Genomic DNA, 17,472 nt, shown 5'->3' on the forward strand with positions numbered 1-17,472 from the left:
CGATGGCTCAGCTTCCCAGCCCGTCGCGAACGCGACTCCCTTCTCGCGAACGCGTAATTTAAAGACCCCAGCCCTTCACGAACGTGGGACCTCCCTCGCAAACGTGAAGGCCAAACCTTCAGCTCCACATCCTAGCCCTTCGCGAATGCGAGGGTCCACTCGCGAACGCGAAGAACAACTAGTCTGCAACACACACAACAATTTTCTGCAACTTCAAACATCATGAAATGGTTTGATTGACCACCCGAAACTCACCCGAGGCCCCCGGGACTTCAACCAAACCTACCAACATATTCCATAATTTCATTCAAACATGTTCCAACCTTCGGAATGCTCAAAACAACATCAAAACACATATTTTTCATCGGATTCAAGCCTAAGAATTCCAAAAACTCTAAAAATACGCTTTCGATAAAAAAGTCTATCAAACCTCATCCGAATGACCTGAAATTTTGCACACACGTCATATTAAACACTATAGAGCTACTCAAACTTCCAGAATTCCATTCTGACCCTCGGATCAAAACTTCACTATCGAACCGGAAATTTCAAATTCGACCTTTCGGCATTCCAGCCTAAATTAGCTACAGACCTCCAAAACACAATCCGAACACGCTCCTAAGCCCAAAATTACCCAACGGAGCTAACAGAACCATCAGATTTCCATTCTGGGGCCATCTTTACACTGTTTCGACTACGATTAACTTTCCAACACTTAAGCTCTCATTTAGGGACTAAGTGTCCCAAAACTCTCTGAAACTCAAAACCGAACATCCCGACAAATCAAAATAGCAGAAATAAACTTGGGAAAGCAGTTAATGGGGGATCAAGGCATAAATTTTTAAAACGACCGTCCGGGTCGTCACATTTCATTAATTAGATTAGTCTTCTATAGTTGTATTTATTATATGTAATTGATTTTGGATAGATTTAGGCCATTCAAAGACGGATATTCATAGAAAAGGCATTGTTACTGATTGATTGAGCTTGGTTCGAGGTAAGTGGCTTGCCTAACCTTGTGTGGGGGAACTCCTCTAAGGATTTGACACTATTTTTGATATGTGAGCGCCGTGTACGTGATGTGACGAGTGCGTACACAAGCTATTTGTTGTAAAAATCTATTTTTTTCACTAAGTAATAACATGTTTTCTCCATATTTGAGTTATACCATCACATGTAGTATCCTGTTTAGCCTAGAATAGCATGTCTACATGCCTTAACTGCTTACCTGAACTCTGTGCAACATGCTTAGTGGATTTCCTGCTTTTTCCTTGACTTGTACTTAGTCTAAACTGTAGGATTTCTTGCTGTAACTGTTATTTCCATTATTTGAGCTACATATCTACTTTGGTACTACGGAACGGTATTTTGGGAGATCCTCCTGACTTGCATATTTACTTTGGGACTACGAAACGGTGTTCCGGGAGATCCCCTTATCTTGCATATTTATTTTGGGACTACGAAACAGTATTTCGGGAGATCCCCCTGTCTTGCATATTTACTTTGGGACTACAGAATGGTATTCCGGGATACCCCCTATATATCTACTTTGGGACTACAGAATGGTATTCTGGGAGATCCCATTGTATAATTACTTTGGGACTGCATGATGGTATCCCGAGAGACTCCTCTGCATATTTACGTTTGGGACTACGAGACCGTGTCTCAGGAGATCCCCTGTTGTTGTCTCTGTATACTATACTGCTATCTTTCTGTGATTTCTTTCCGGTTAAGTTTTATTCTTTATTTTACTACGATATTTTGTTCCGTTTTATTTTTTTAATATATATATATACATACACCAGTAGGGTCCTGACCTGATCTCGTCACAACTCGACCGAGGTTAAGCTAGGCATTAATTGGGTACCATTGTGGTGTACTCATGCTACTCTTCTGCATATGTTTTTGTGTGAAGATCCAGGTACTTCTTACCAGCCACGTCATTAGTGAGCAGTGATAGTTGGAGGCTTCGAGGTATATCTGCCACGTCCGCAGACCTTGGAGTCCCCCTCAATTCTCCCATATGTCCATTATCTTCTGCACTTCTTTTGTTAGACTCTGATGTATAGAGACACTAGTTTTTCTTCTGTAGTTTGTGACTCATGATGTTCCGGGTTTTTGGAATATTGTGTAGTATTAAGGAGTGGTTATTGTACATGCCGAGCGACATGGTTTTCAGTTATGTTGTTATTGTTGCAGTTTGTTGTGAGTTTTACTTCTGTTCCTGTTATTTCTGTAATTGTTTAGGTTACCTAGTCATAGAGACTAGGTGCCATCACAACATTTTATGAAGGGGAAATTGGGTCGTGACATTACCCTCAAAATCGGATAACAATTGAATTTGTAAGTGGTTTTAACGATATGCAGATTAACTTGACACAAAGTGATAAATTAAGTTGCAATTGTAATAAATAGTGATAACATAAATATGATGACCCAGACGGTCGTCTTAAGAATTAATGCTCCGATCCCCTATTAATTGCTTCCCTCCAGTTTATTTCTGATATTTTGATTTGCCGGGATGTTCGGTTTTAAGTTTCGGAACGTTTTGGGACACTTTGTCCCTAAATGAGAGCTTAAGTGTTGGAAAGTTGACCGTAGTCGAAACAGTGTGAAGACGGCCTCAGAATGGAAATCCGATTGTTTCGTTAGCTTTGTTGGGTGATTTTGGGGTTAGGAGCGTGTTCAGATTGTGTTTTGGAGGTCCGTAGCTAATTTAGGCTTGAAATGCTGAAAGTTGAATTTTGGAAGTTTCCGGTTCGATAGTGAGATTTTGATCCGAGGGTCGGAATGGAATTCCGAGAGTTGCAGTAGTTCAGTTATGTCATTTGGGATGTATGTGCAAAATTTTAGGTCATTCAGACGAGGTTTGGTAGACTTTTTGATCGAAAGTGTGTTTTAGAGTTTTTGGATATTTTAAGCTTGAATCCGATGAAAAGTAGGTATTTTGATGTTGTTTTGAGCATTCTGAAGGTTAGAACAAGTTTAAATGATATTTTAGGATTGGTTGGAAAGTTTGGTTGAGGTCCCGGGGCCTCGGGTGTGTTTCGGATGCTCAACGGGTCATTTTGGAACTTGTGGAATTGCAGAAAAATCTGGTATCTGGTTTCCTTCATCGCGTTTGCGGCCTTCCCTCCGCGTTCGCGTAGTGTATTTTGAGAGGGGGTCTAATTTGTTCTTTGCGATCGCATGATTTGTCTCGCGATCGCGGAAGTCTTCCCCTTCCTCCTTCGCATTTGCATTCCCCCTTCCGCATTCACATAGTAGAATTAGGAGCCTGTGGCTCAGTGGTCTTTTTCCCTTCGCGTTTTCATGGTCTCTTCCGCGAACGTGTATGCCTACCCTTTTCCTCTTCCGCGTTCGCGTACATCCTGTCGCGTTCACGTAGGCTAGTTCAAGGACCCTTAATTTTTCCTCTTCGCGATTGCACACTATTTCTCGCGATCGCGATGAACAATACCTGGGCAGATTCATTAAAACCCCAATTCGAGGGTTTAAGCCTATTTTCACATTTTCGAATTTGGGAGCTCGGAGGAGCAATTTTTGAAGAGTTTTGCACCTGGGTAACTTGGGTAAGTGATCTCTACCCAACTTAGATCAATTTCCATGATTTCTAACTTAAACCTAGTGTTTAAATTTCGAATATTGGTGGAAAATTTAGGAAAAGAAATTGGATAAACTTCATAGGCCGAATTATTGAGTTTTGATTGACTCTTTGACATCCGATTTGAGAGATTCTTATATGGTTAGACTCGTGGATGAATGAGTGTCCGGAATATGTAATTTTTACCCGATTCCGAGATGTGGACCCGAGGGGCGTTTTGGTCATTTTACACAATTTTGCGTATTAGCTTAGAATTTAATTGTAGAATTAGTTACATGAAGTGTTATTTACATTATGCAAATGAATTGAATAGATTTGGGCCATTTAGAGTCGAGTACTCATGGCAAAGACGTGGTGTCGGGTCGATTTTGAGCTGGTTCTAGGTAAGTAGCTTGTCTAACCTTGTGTGGGGGACCTCCCCCTTAGGATATGATATACATGATAATTGAAATGCCTTGTACGTGAGGTGACGAGCGTGTACTTGAGCTAATTGTTGAAAATCCAGTTTTACTTTAGGTATTTCAACTGAGTACTTTTTTCCTGCTTTATTCTACTTGCGAATTTAGCCTGTTGTTAGTATAGAAAAGCATGTTTAGTTGATTTAATTGCCTATTTGCTTAAATTGCCTTAATTGCATTACGTGAAGCATGTTAGGCTAGAATTGACTGTTTACAGTACGAAATTAGTATTTAATTTAGTATTCTTGTGTTGTTGCTGTGTGTTTTAATTTAGGACTACGGGACGGCATCCCGGGAGATCCCCTGTACGTATTTATGATTTGGACTGAGGTGCGGGATACCAAGAGATCCCTAGCACGTATATTGAGGATATTAAGAGATCCTCGGGACACTAAGATATCCCTGTAATATATTGAGGATACCGAGAGATCCTCGGGATACCAAGAGATCCCTAACATATATTGAGGATACCAAGAGATCCTAGGGATACCAAGAGATCCCTAACATATATTAAGGATACCAAGAGATCCTAGGGATACTAAGAGATCCCCAGTTATTATCCTTGTTGTGAGTGGTATTTCTTTGTAGTTTGCCTTTATCTCTATTTTCGTTATTGTACTGTTATTATACTGTATAGATTCTTAATATAGATTCTCAATTTTACTGGTTATTTTATCCTGTCATTTTATTATTTATTAACCTCAGTAGGGCCCTGACTTTCCTCGTCACTACCCGACTGAGGTTAGGCTTGACACTTACTGAGTAATGCTGTGGTGTACTCATACCCTTTCTGCGCATGTTTTTCATGTGCAGATCCAGGTACCTTTACTCAGGCTTACCATTCTTGAGGCGAGGCGATTCTACGAGACTTCGAGGTATATCTGCTACGTCCGCAGACCGATGAGTCTCTTTCTATTCCTGCATTTTAATATTTAGCCCATATGTACTTCTGTTTTATTAGATATTTCGGAGATTAGAGCTATGTAGTGTTTTTCTCAGCTTGTGGATCCATAGGTTTCCGAGTTTTGGGATAGTGTATCAGATTTCGAGAAGTTATGTATATATGCTGAGCGACATTTAAATATCATTTCCTTCAGTTGTTTTCAGCTTTGGATTATTTATTCCGCAAGTTAGTTCATTTTTCGCATTTGTTAGGCTTACCTAGTCGTAGAGACTAGGTGCCGTCACGACAGTTCACGGAGGGCGAACTGGGGTCGTGACAATAAATTCTAGCCACACAAATTAAACAATTACTGTCTTTGAAAGTCAGTCATACTCGAACTGAAAGTACTTCGATCGGTATGATAATATAGAAGAATATGAGCTTAAAGAGAGAAATAATATTGTATTGCTTTGGAATGGGTGTTACAATGTGTTTTATGAATTACCAGACCCCCTTTATATACTAGAGGAGTCCTACTTTAGGTATAATTCTATAAAAGGTAAAAAATCTCTTGATTTACTGATTATCAGTTCCTCATTGATACATGCCGAGATTTTCGCCGTAATACCAGACTAGTCACGGATATTTCGGTCTTCCATTGACTATGCTAACAATGTTTCTTCGAGCTCATTCGAGGTTAAGATCGATTCCGGGATCACGATCTCAATATTCTCGAAGACAAGCATTTTGTCCCTGGGTTCTAGCCTGGTGACAGTTAATGTCGATCTTCAGTCCTTTATTGCCACGTTTTGAGCCTGGCCCACCATGTCGTATGCGAGCTCGGTTTTGATAGTATACAATATGGTCAAAGAAAATTTTGTTTGACTATCCAAATAATAATAGGTTTATTCTTTTTGGAGTGGAAAATAAAAATTAAGTGGGTAAGGTAGAAAAATATACAATTAAGATTTCTCAAAAAAGTAATTTTATATGCAGTAAGTTAGATGGGAGAGGAGATTGTGGGGGTGGGGAGGCACGAGGACAAAGGCAGATCCGAGATTTAAAATTATGGGTTCAAATTTGCAATTTCACCACATCTCATCTAATTTAATGGATTTAAAATTTATTATTTGTACATATTTAATAAATTGTTGGATATAAATATAGGGTATGAGCTTTTATGGGTTCAGATGAACCCATAACTTCTATGGTAGAAATGAATTCTGCGTTCTGACACCTTAAAAACCTCTTTTAGCATCACCTCAATTTGCGTGCGCAGTCCAGGCGCGTAGCCGGAAAGCCAACATGTGAAAATTTGTCAAAAATGATGAATTTTGAATTTAAAATGAATTTAAGTTGACTTCGATCAACATTTTAGGTAAACGGATCCGGACCCGTGATTTGATGATCCCGGAGGGTCCGTAAGAAAATATGGGACTTGGGTATATGCCCGAAATCGAATTCCGAGATCCCAAGCCCGAGAAATGAATTTTTAAAGAAAATTATTTTCTGGAATATTTATGAGTTTTTGAAAGGTGAAATGTGTTTAAACCTTGATGGTATCGGGCCCGTATTTTGGTTCCGAAGCTCGGTACAAGTCTTATATGTGATTTAAGATGAGTTTGTGAAATTTGGTAAGAAGCGGACTTGAAATGACGTAAATCGGACCGTATTTGATAAAGAATGGATAATTTGAAGTTCTTAAGAAATTTCATGATTTTGATGCTAAATTCACAGTAGTTGATGTTATTTTGGTGATTTGAATGCACGAGCAAGTCCGTATGATATTTTTAGGTTGGTATGCATGTTTGGTTTGGAGCCTCGAGGGCTCGGGTGAGTTTTGGATAGGCCACGGAGTAAAATTGGACTTGGAAAAATTGTAGGTTTTGAGCTGGTATGGTCAGGTCTGCAGGCTTCGCAAATGCGATAAATCCTCGCAAATGCGATAAATCCTCGCAAATGCGAAGAATGGACCTGTGCAGCCTTAGTCACAAATGCGGTTGTCTTCTCGCAAATGCGATTTCGCATTCGCGAATGGTCTCTCGCAAATGCGAAGATGGCCGGAAAGCTGATTTGATCATAAATGTGACATTTGCTTCGCAAATGCGAAAGTCCCAGTTTTTGAAGGGTTCGCAATTGCAATATCAGAGACCTGTAAATTCACACTTTGACGCATTTTCAACCATTTTTCACATCTTCTCACAACATAAACTCTCTTGGGCGATTTTCCAAAGAAAACTTCTTCTCCAAATCAATTGTAATACATTTCTAACTAATTTTCTTTAATCCTTAACATCTTTTCACATGATTTCAACTCAAAATCAATGATTTTTATGAGGAATATAGGGTGTTTTGGGTAGAATCTAAGTTTTTCAAAAATTGGGGATTTGGACCTCGACTTGAGGTCCGATTTCAAAATAAATTATATATTTGGGTTTGTGGGGGAATAGGTAATCGGGTTTTGGTTCGAACCTCAGGTTTTGACCATGTGGGCTCGGGGCGATTTTTGACTTGTTGAGTAAAACTTTGAAAAACTTATTTTATGCATTAGAATTGATTCATTTAGCATTTATTGACGTAATTAAGTAACTTGTGGCTAGATACAAGCGAATTGGTGGTGGAATCAAAAGGTAAAGCGATAATTGAGACTTGAATTATGTTCGTGGCATCGAGGTAAGTGTTTGGTCTAACCTTAGCTTGAGGGATTAGGAGTCGTGTCTTATTTGCTACGTATTAATTGTGGAGTACGACATATAGGCATGGTGACGAGTATCTATACGTCCGTATCAAGCATGCCCATGAGTCTTGTATTGTAATTGTTATGACCCCGTTGTGATTTATTGTGCTTCACATGTTATTATCATTATTGTTCCCTTGCCGGGATGTTATTATCATTATTGTTCCCTTGCCGGGATGTTTGTTTTGATATTATTGTTCCCTTGCCGGGATGTTATTGAAATATTATTGTTTTCTTACCGGAATATTGTTATATTGCTCTTGTTCCCTTGTCGGGATTCTTTTGTGATTGTTGTTGATTTATAAATGGGAGCGGGTTACACGCCTGCAACAGTAATATGTGAAATGGGAGCGGGTTACACGCCTGCAACAGTAATATGTGAAATGGGAGCGAGTTGCATGCCTGCAATGGTAATATATGAAATGGGATCAGGTTGCACGCCTGCAACGGTCTTACGTGTGTGCCTGTTTCTTTTATTTCCTTATTTTTGCTGATAATTGATTTATGGCATTCCTTATGTTTCTCTATTATCGTTCTATTGTTACGTGCTACTCCCCGCAGCATGTTTCCCCTGCCCAATTTTAATTGTAATTATCTGTTTCTATATTTGCTGTATATAATTTAACTGCACTAGTTTATTTGATAGTCTGGTCCTAGCCTTGTCACTACTTCGCCGAGGTTAGGCTAGGCACTTACCAATACATGGGGTCGGTTGTGCTGATACTACACTCTGCACTGTGAGATACTGATATCGGAGCACTTGGACCGTAGTGAGGGTTCTGTCTTTAGTCCACACAGGCGACCCGAGGTAGTCATGCAGACGTCTGCGGGCCTTGACATCACCTCCTATCTTTCTTTTATCCTATTTCCTTTACTTATTTCAGAAACAGTGTATCTTTTATCTTTCAAACTTTGTATGTAGTATTCTTAGACCGTCTATGAAACCGTGACACCAGTTCTGGGTAGTCGATGCTCAAGCAGTTGTATTGGATACGTATTCAGATAGTTTATTGCATTTCTTTCGCTTATTATAAATTCCGCTGTCTACACGTTATTGCTCCATAATTGTTAAAGAATACAAAAAGATAATTTGTTCAAACAGTCGGCTTGCCTAGCTCACATTAGTAGGCGCCATCACGACTCCCGGGGGCGGGAAATCCGGGTCGTGATAATGGTAAACTCATTCATGAATAAAGAGAATATATATATATATATATATATATATATATATATATATATATATATATATAAGAGTTGATGAAGTTCCGTCAACATGCCTACTTGTGCTATGTGAGTATCTTGGTCATTTTACATTACATTCTCTTAATCTATAATAGAGATTTATCTCTAGCCTTCCTTGTGGATTTCAAATGACGAAAAAAATCAGAAATATTCAGTTCCCAAAGTACGCAACCTAATAGAATTCCGTTTGATTCCTAAAGATCAGGTTTCCCAAATTGCTTCTACTTGGTCTGCTGACTCACACTCCTGAGAGAACGCCATCTGTTGTTTTTTCTTTTGGGTGAACGGTGGGCAATATCAAATATTACTTTTCTTCCCCTACAATTTTCAATCAGTTTACACTCTGTTTGTTGTTAGTTTCGCTCTGTTCTTCGGCTTTGTTGCTGCTACTCTTTTGATCACTTCCAGGTGAGATCAATTTACCCTATACTAATTTTATTATCTTCGTGCTCTTCTCTTTCTATGTGGTAGCTTCTGTGTTTCCGTTTTAGCCTCTGCTTGTAGGTGTTTGAGAAAATTACTCAACGAATTAGGCTTTTCTTTTATAGTGGGGTGTACTGATCAAATTTGAGGCGAAGCATTTAGACATTCCTTAAATTTTTGAACTAAAAATTAGCAAGAAATTACGTTGAACTACTAAAAATTAAAATCTTGGAGGAGAAAAAATGAAGATTAAAAATATGAAGAAAGACTAAAATTGCAGCAGGAAAATGATAAAATAATTTGTAGGAGCCTTTGATTAAGTGATACAGTGCATTTGGACTGATGTTCCAGCTTACCTGTAGAGCAAACGGGTTTGCTTTTCAAATTTTCATAATTATTTAAATTTTACTGCTCTATATTGGTCTATTTCCAACTCTCTCTAATTTGTTTTGCTTCTTCAAGTTTTCCCACAATTTTAGTTGGTACAAATCCTTCACAAGTCTCACTTACCTTAAATCATCCGAAGTTTTGTCCTCTCTTGAATCTTCTTACTTTTTCTTTAAGTTATTCCTAAAAAAGGTTTAAAGAAAGGAATTTCAGAAGACATTATATTATAGTTGGTGATAATTTAGAAGTATATAATAAAGAAAAGCGGAGCAAAAGTTTAGCACTATATAGCTGTTGAAACCTTTTTAACTACTTTATATTGGAGAAATTCTTTTACATGGTGATTTCCACAAAATTCATCTTAAATTATTGAATGAGTAATTTTTATAGTTCAGATGATCATTGGCTTTTAGCTCTTAGAGGAGTGACATTAACTTGATGACTTTTATGAATATTCGGACAATGGATTTTTAACGAAAAATGTGATTTGCCTATTTTGCTTTAATGACTGATGCACACTGTTTGCAGGTTTCTGGAATTAACGTCCGATTACTCTGTCTAACTACTCCGACTTTATAAGGTAAGATAATAGAAAGCATCAGTTCCCCACCAAATTATTCAATTTTGCCTTTCACTTGATATCTTTTTGGAGAAAGGGTGTAGTTTATTTTTTAATACTGCTTACATTGGATGAGTATAGATGTCGGAGGATAAAAAAGATGTGCATATATCATGTTCAGGACAAAAGAACAAAAGTCCATGCTTGACAGATAGAAGTGCTGAAATGAAATTCAATCGTCGTAAAAAATATAAGGAAATATCAGCGGATAGAAAGGAAGCATTATTGTTAAACCGCCGTATGAAAGAGCTCGATTCAAGAAAATGTCTTCTAGAAAGTCGAACTCTGGATAACTTAGTCAAATTAATATCTCTAAGTAATTCAACGCTTCAAAGGGAGAGTGCTCTCATGATAAGAGATTTTTCTCTTACTTCAAATCAAGGTTAGCAAATTAAACTTTCGCTCTTTCTGTTAAAATGCAGTCAGTTTAAACTAAATATGTTTCACGCGTCTTTATTAGCTGCTAAATGTGAAGTTAGTACTTTACCTGCTGCTTCTGCGAAAGGAAAAAGTTTAGTTGATCATTTTTCCATCTTCAAAACAGGCGAGTATATGAAGCATATTATTTTAATAAAATTTCTATTGACGTAAACCATTTACTTATGTAATTCACAATTGCATCTATATTAGGATCCACATCAGGTACATTTAATGACCGATGTGGTGTTGGTTTAGAGAATGTAGCAAATAGAGGTTTGTATCACTCTCAAGTTAGAATAATATTCGTTATCTTCCTTTGGAGTAAAAATTGACTCCTAATTATTTTCGTAATATTCAGGAGTTAGACTACGTAGAAGAGCCCCTCTGCACATTATTGGTTTGCAAACTGAATATGTTTCTCTCAAAGTTGTCCCAATCTGTAAATTTTGTGCTGCAAAAAGATTTCAATATGAACCTCCTAGATTCTATTGCAATAAAGGTTCAATCAAGCTTACTTCACATGAAATGCCTATAGAGCTACGAGAATTAGTTTTGGTTACTACTAAAGAGTTTGACCATTTTCGAACATATGTTAGGACATACAATAACATGTTTGTATTTACTTCGCTCGGGGTAAAATATGACAAAGACTTAGCTAAGAGAAATTATGGTATCTATACATTTAGAATTCAAGAAAAAATGTATCACTTTATAGATGATTTATATCCTGCGAACGAGAAAGGAAGAAATTTACAGTTATACTTCTACGACAATGAAAATGAGGTAGCAAACAGAATTGCTTGTTAGAGTACATGAGTCAATGATTAGAAAATTGATGAATATACTACAAAATAATCCATATAGTGTTTTCTTGAAATCTTTGGCAGATGTTCCGGAATTAGCAAACTTTTATATTGCGCTCAAATGTGACTCAGGTTTAGATCAACGAGTATATAACTTACTTACTGCATCTGAAGTTGCAGCAATAATGGTGGAAGAAGGGGTTCATATTTCCACACCTCATATTCGAATTTATACTCACAGCAATAAAAGCCAATTAGTGAACTATTACTATGGATGTTATGATCCTTTGCAATACCCACTATTATTTCCATATGGTCAAGATGGGTGGCACTGTGGTATAAAGAAAATAGTACAACCAAAGAATACTACTAGATGTTATGTCTACTGTGAAGCGGAAAATTTACCAAGTGTTGCAAACATGTGTTCAATTGAAAATTTTCTTGATATGGAAGCTCAGGTACTAGAACAACAAAGAAAAAAAAGAAATATTGTCTCTTATCGTGAATATTATTGTTATAAAATACAAATAAGAGATGATGAGACTGATGAAATCTTACATACTGGAAGGGTATTCCAACAATATATCGTAGATGTATTCATAAAACTTGAAACACAATGACTAAACTTCTTCTCTTTCAATCCAGAGTTTTTTAGAATTGAAGTTTTGCAAGGTATTCTTGATGTCTTAAGACAAGGTGAAAGAGATGCTTCTAGAATCGGAAAACAAACTTTCCTTCCTGTTACATTTACAGGGGGACCAAGAGATATGCGCCAGCGATATATGGATGCTATTTCTTTGGTACAACGTTTTGGAATACCTGACTTGTTTCTAACGATGACATGCAACCCATTATGGCTAGAAATAAAAGAATATTTGTTATCTACTGATGAGGCACAAAATAGACTTGACTTAATTAGTCGAGTATTTAGAGCAAAACTGGAAGAGCTAAAAAATGCTATATTAAAAAGAAATATATTTGGAAAGGTTGTTACTTTTATGTACACTGTAGAATTCCAGAAACGTGGTCTTCCACATGCACATTTCCTTATTATTCTTGCTAATGAATACATATTGTTGACACCTGAGTCTTACGGCAGAGTTGTTTGTGCTGAATTACCTGATCCTGATAAAGAGCCTTACTTATACTCACTTGTTGTACATTATATGATGCACAGTCTTTGTGGTCATTTGAATCCTGCAAATTCATGCATGCAAAATGGATATTGTAAATTCAACTACCCTAAGATTTTGCTGATCGAACATCAAAAGGAAAAAACTGTTATCCATGAAGCAATAAAAATTAGAGAACAATTTCTCGATAATTCATGGATGGTACCATATAATACTTTTTTACTTGGAAAGTTTAACTGTCATATGAATATCAAGATATGCTCAGATATTAAAATTGTCATGTATCTTTACAAGTACATATGTAAAGGTCACGACAAAATTTCTTTTTCTATACATGACAATGATAAAGACAAAGAGATTGATGAAATAAAAGAATATCAGTTTGCTAGATGGGTATCTCCACCCAAAGATATACGGTATTTATTTGGTTTTTCTATTAGTGAGATGACACCAAGTGTTTATCATCTTCAATTATACCTTGAAGGACAACAATATGTTTCTTTTAAAATCACTAAGAGTATAAATGCAATTTTAAAAAAATTTATGATTAGAAAAACAATGTTGACAGATTTGTTTGTCATGAACCAAATAGATGATTATGCTATAGAACTTAAGCAACTAAATAAAGAGATTCCAGAATACTTTGTCTGGTTAGTTACAGATAAGACATGGACACGTCGAAAATAACGTATCGTTATTAGATGCATTGTGACATGTCATCCAACAGAAGGTGAGATATATTATCTCAGACTATTATTACTGAATATGAGAGGACCAACATCATATGAAGATCTCCGTACTGTAAATGGAAGAAGTTATATTACATTTAGAGAGGTTGCTGAAAAAGAGGATTATTACATTCTGACAACAGTTTGGTTGACTATATGATTGAAGCTGCAAACTATCTAATGCCATATAGTTTAAGACGATTATTTGCTACGCTATTGGTATATTGTACTCCTACTAATCCAAAAGAGTTGTGGGAACAATTTGAAGATTCAATGCCCGAAGACTTCAAATGCTTGCCAAATGATGGATTTAAAGATATTCATCATAGAGTCCTGAACTAGATCAATGACGAATTACAATCGATGGGACACGACATTAACAAGTCCAAACTTGTTGCAGAAAACATTAGAGCTTTTGCAATTGCAAAAGAGGCAAAAGAAGTTCATTTTGAGAGAAGCCTAAGAGTTTCCGAACAAGATTTATTATTAGAGAAAAAACTAAATATAGATCAACGAAGAGCATACAATATGATTGTTGATAGAATATTTTCCAACAAATCAGGAGCTTTTTTTATTGACAGGCCAGGAGGAACTGGTAAAAATTTTTTATATCGAAGTTTGTTGGCTACGATAAGATCTAAGGGATTTGTAGCACTAGCAATTGCAACTTCTAGTGTTGCAGCTTCTATTCTTCCTGGAGGGCGAATAGCTCATTCGCACTTTAAGATACCTATTGATATTGATGAAAATGTTGGTTGCAATATCAGTAAGCAAAGTTCACTTGCATGTTTAATTCGGGACGCAAAATTAATTGTATGGGTGAGGCATCAATGGCTAAAGGGAAAACGATTGAAGCTTTTGATTTACTTTTGAAGGATCTAATGGATACTAAGATGCTCTTTGATGGAAAAGTAGTTGTGTATGGAGGTTATTTTAGACAAACTCTTTCAGTTGTTCGAAATGAAAAAAAAGAAGACTTCATTTCTGAAAGTTTACTATACTCTAAAATTTGGAATCAACTAGCAAAAACTACAGCTATCAGAGAATATGCGTGCAAGAACAAATCCTAGATTTTGTGAATATTTGATGAGAATTGGAAACGAAAAAGAAAGACTTGATGCCCAGCAAAAAGTTCTAATTCCTGACTCTTTGATAATTCCTTTTACAACTGAAGAAGAATCCTTGAATGAGTTATTTGAGGTAACATATCCCAATAAAGATTCCTTATTTCACGATTCTTCGTCCATAGCTTCTTGTGTGATCTTGACAACAAAAAATGATTTTGTTCATGAAATAAATGATATGCTCATATCTAGTTTCCCAAAAGATGCTAGAACATATGTTACAATTGATGAAACTGTTGAACCGAATGACCAAAGTCAATTCGAAAATTATTTGCATACTTTAAATCCTGTTGGTTTGCCTCCTTACAGATTGACTTTAAAAGAAAATTGTCCAGTAATGTTACTACAAAATTTAAGTCCCTGTGAAGGTTTACGTAACGACACACGGTTAATATGTTGTAGTTTTAAAATACATGTTATAAGTGCCAAAATTGCTAACGGTGATTTTCAAATTATACATGTTTTTATTCCAAGAATACCACTATTAGAATCACAAGATGAAAAAATTCCAATTGCTTTTAAAAGAACACAATTTCCAATACGCTTGTGCTTTGCTATGACTATAAATAAAGCTCAAGGTCAAACTTTGAATTTTGTTGGAATTTATTTACGTGAACCAGTTTTTTCCCTTGATTAACTTTATGTTGCTTTATCAACAGCTAAAAATTCAAAAGGTGTGAAACTATTAATTCGACCGCAGACTTCAGACACCGAGGATGATCACTCAACGTATAACATAGTTTATGATAAAGTTATTCAAAAAGCTTTCAATTAACTGATGCCAGGTAATAATTTTTATGCTTCACATGTCACAAAAATAATTGTGATGTTCACTCTATACAACTCTATTAAATTCTAAAATCATTTGTACCTATTTGGCACTTTCTATTTTATTAATTGTTATTGTTGATGGTTTAGGTGTATTATTTGATGGAAAATATGTGATATTTGTAGCAAAAATACTCAAGTAAGAATTCTAATGGGCAACAGCTGAAAGAGTAATAATTTTGGTCATTTCGTTGATATTCTCTGTAGAGAACTACTTGGTTCTTTTAAAAGAAATTAAAGATTTGATTCTTTGTCAGTAAAGAATATAGGTTTTTAACTTGATTTTGGTGAAATAAGAAAGTTTGTAAAAAAATGAATAATATTTTCTCTAATGTCTAGAGTTACCATTTAGCATAGCCCTGCTATTATCTGCTTTACTACTCTTATTACTTGTAGCAGGATTTTCTTATTTGTGTTTCTTCTGATGTATTGCTCCAGTGCCATCCGCACCACTGTTCAATTTTTTCTATGTTTTACCCCTCCTTTCAGAACCTAGCAATGCCATTGTCACGACTCGGATTTATCACCCTCGGGAGTCGTGATAGCGCCTACTAACGAGAGCTAGGCAAGCCAATCCTTAAATGCTTACTTCGTTAACAATTACTTCTTTTAACAATTATTGGCGATAGCATGAAAGCAACGGAATTAAATAAATATGCGGAAGACTTAAATTTAAAGAAAACAATAATGCGAGAATCAACATATGCCTCTACCCAAGAACTGGTGTCACATTACTCACGAACTTCTAAGAGTGCTAAATACAACCGTTTGAAAGAAAATATAAACTGTTTGTCTCGAATATATGAGATAACATACGGAAATAAAAGATAGAGGAGACGCTAGGCTTGCGAACGCCTGCAAGGCTACCTCAGTGTCTCACTGGACTAAAGGCTGGCTCCCGCGCTACTGCTGCTGTCCAAAACCTGGATCTGTGCAAAAGAGTACAGAGCGTAGTATCAGCACAACCGTCCCCATGTGCTGGTAAGTGTCTGACCTAACCCCAGCGAGGTAGTGACGAGGCTAGGACCAGACTCCAGATAAACCTGTACAGTTATATAATATATGGCGGAAAAGTAAACAAGTAATAAGCAGTTAAAGCTGGGGAAGTGGAACATGTTTCCGGGATAGCAGTTAAAAGAAATAAAAGGGAATAATAAGGAAGCTAGCACTATAACTTCTATCGCAAATGAAGAAAATAAAGGCAACTTTAACTTTCAGTTTCCTCTTGTTGCAGGCGTGCAACCCGATCCCATTTCTCATATCTCGTGGTAGGCGTACCACCCGCTCCCATTTCATTCTATCTCGTGGTAGGCGTACCACCTGCTCCCATTTCATTATATCTTGTGGTAGGCATACCACCTGCTCCCATTTCAAAATATCTTGTGGTAGGCGTGCCACCCGCTCCCATTTCATCAATCTTGTGGTAGGCGTACCACCCGCTCCCATTTCATAATATCTTGTGGTAGGCGTACCACCCGTTCCCATTTCATAATATATTGTGGTAGGTGTACAACTCGCTCCCATTTCAAAATATCTTGTGGTAGGCGTACCACCCGCTCCCATTTCAGTTCATCACACAATCACAAGAAATCCCGGCAAGGGAACATATGTGATATACGATGAATTTTCTCTCATTATTGTTGATCGCTATCTGGTACTGGGATTATTTTAATTTAGACGGATCTATGTTACAAGATTATGGTTATCTACTGAGAATATGTTGGATCTCTGACTTTTTATAAAATTGTTCTTGATAAATAAAAAAGCTTATTAGTGGATATTTATTTGATGAGTAGTGCAAAACGAATCAACCACAATAAAATGATAGCTACTGCAACCTATAGTTGAGTTTAAAAAATGAACACAATAACATGTAATTTGTTTAATGGAGTTCAAGAGTTTTGAAGAACTATACAGATAAATTTGTTCTTGTCAATATCTACAATTAACTATGTATACCTCAAATTTGATAGCAATATTAGCAAGAATCTCAGTCTCCTCTGCTTATAGTAAATAACTATGACATAAACCGTGAAATCTTCACAATTATATGATGTTCTAACTGCTACATTATCACCATATT

At 36.6% G+C, this 17,472-nt stretch overlaps 1 protein-coding gene across 3 annotated transcripts; it reads left to right on the plus strand.

Annotated features, from left to right (window-relative positions):
* The first annotated feature begins 8,953 nt into the window (after nucleotides 1–8,953).
* On the plus strand, nucleotides 8,954–15,666 carry LOC107799913 (uncharacterized). Of its 3 annotated transcripts, none has more exons than XR_012695339.1 (4): nucleotides 8,954–9,332; nucleotides 10,263–10,314; nucleotides 10,435–10,735; nucleotides 15,221–15,666. XR_012695339.1 is itself a non-coding variant. In XM_016623050.2 (4 exons), the coding sequence occupies exons 3-4, from the start codon at nucleotides 10,435–10,437 to the stop codon at nucleotides 13,394–13,396; spliced, it is 1,476 nt and encodes a 491-aa protein (XP_016478536.1). In that variant the 5' UTR covers nucleotides 8,954–9,332; nucleotides 10,263–10,314; the 3' UTR covers nucleotides 13,397–15,212. The 3 variants fall into 3 exon arrangements, 2 of the variants coding, with proteins under 2 accessions (XP_016478536.1, XP_016478537.1); XM_016623050.2 differs by lacking the exon at nucleotides 15,221–15,666 and adding an exon at nucleotides 12,222–15,212; XM_016623051.2 differs by lacking the exon at nucleotides 15,221–15,666 and adding an exon at nucleotides 12,222–15,212 and having other exon boundaries at nucleotides 10,475–10,735.
* The last annotated feature ends 1,806 nt before the right edge of the window (nucleotides 15,667–17,472 follow it).

The sequence above is a fragment of the Nicotiana tabacum genome, chromosome 10 (assembly GCF_000715075.1).
Source record: "Nicotiana tabacum cultivar K326 chromosome 10, ASM71507v2, whole genome shotgun sequence".
Taxonomy (NCBI): domain Eukaryota; kingdom Viridiplantae; phylum Streptophyta; class Magnoliopsida; order Solanales; family Solanaceae; genus Nicotiana; species Nicotiana tabacum.

What these genes read in the sequence shown, in the direction of transcription:
- LOC107799913 (XM_016623050.2), top strand. Translation starts at nt 10,435, where the DNA reads ATGTCGGAGGATAAAAAAGATGTGCATATATCATGTTCAGGACAAAAG. An exon ending in TTCTCTTACTTCAAATCAAG is followed by an intron (nt 10,736 to 12,221) that starts GTTAGCAAATTA and finishes CTTTCAATCCAG; the next exon opens with AGTTTTTTAGAATTGAAGTT.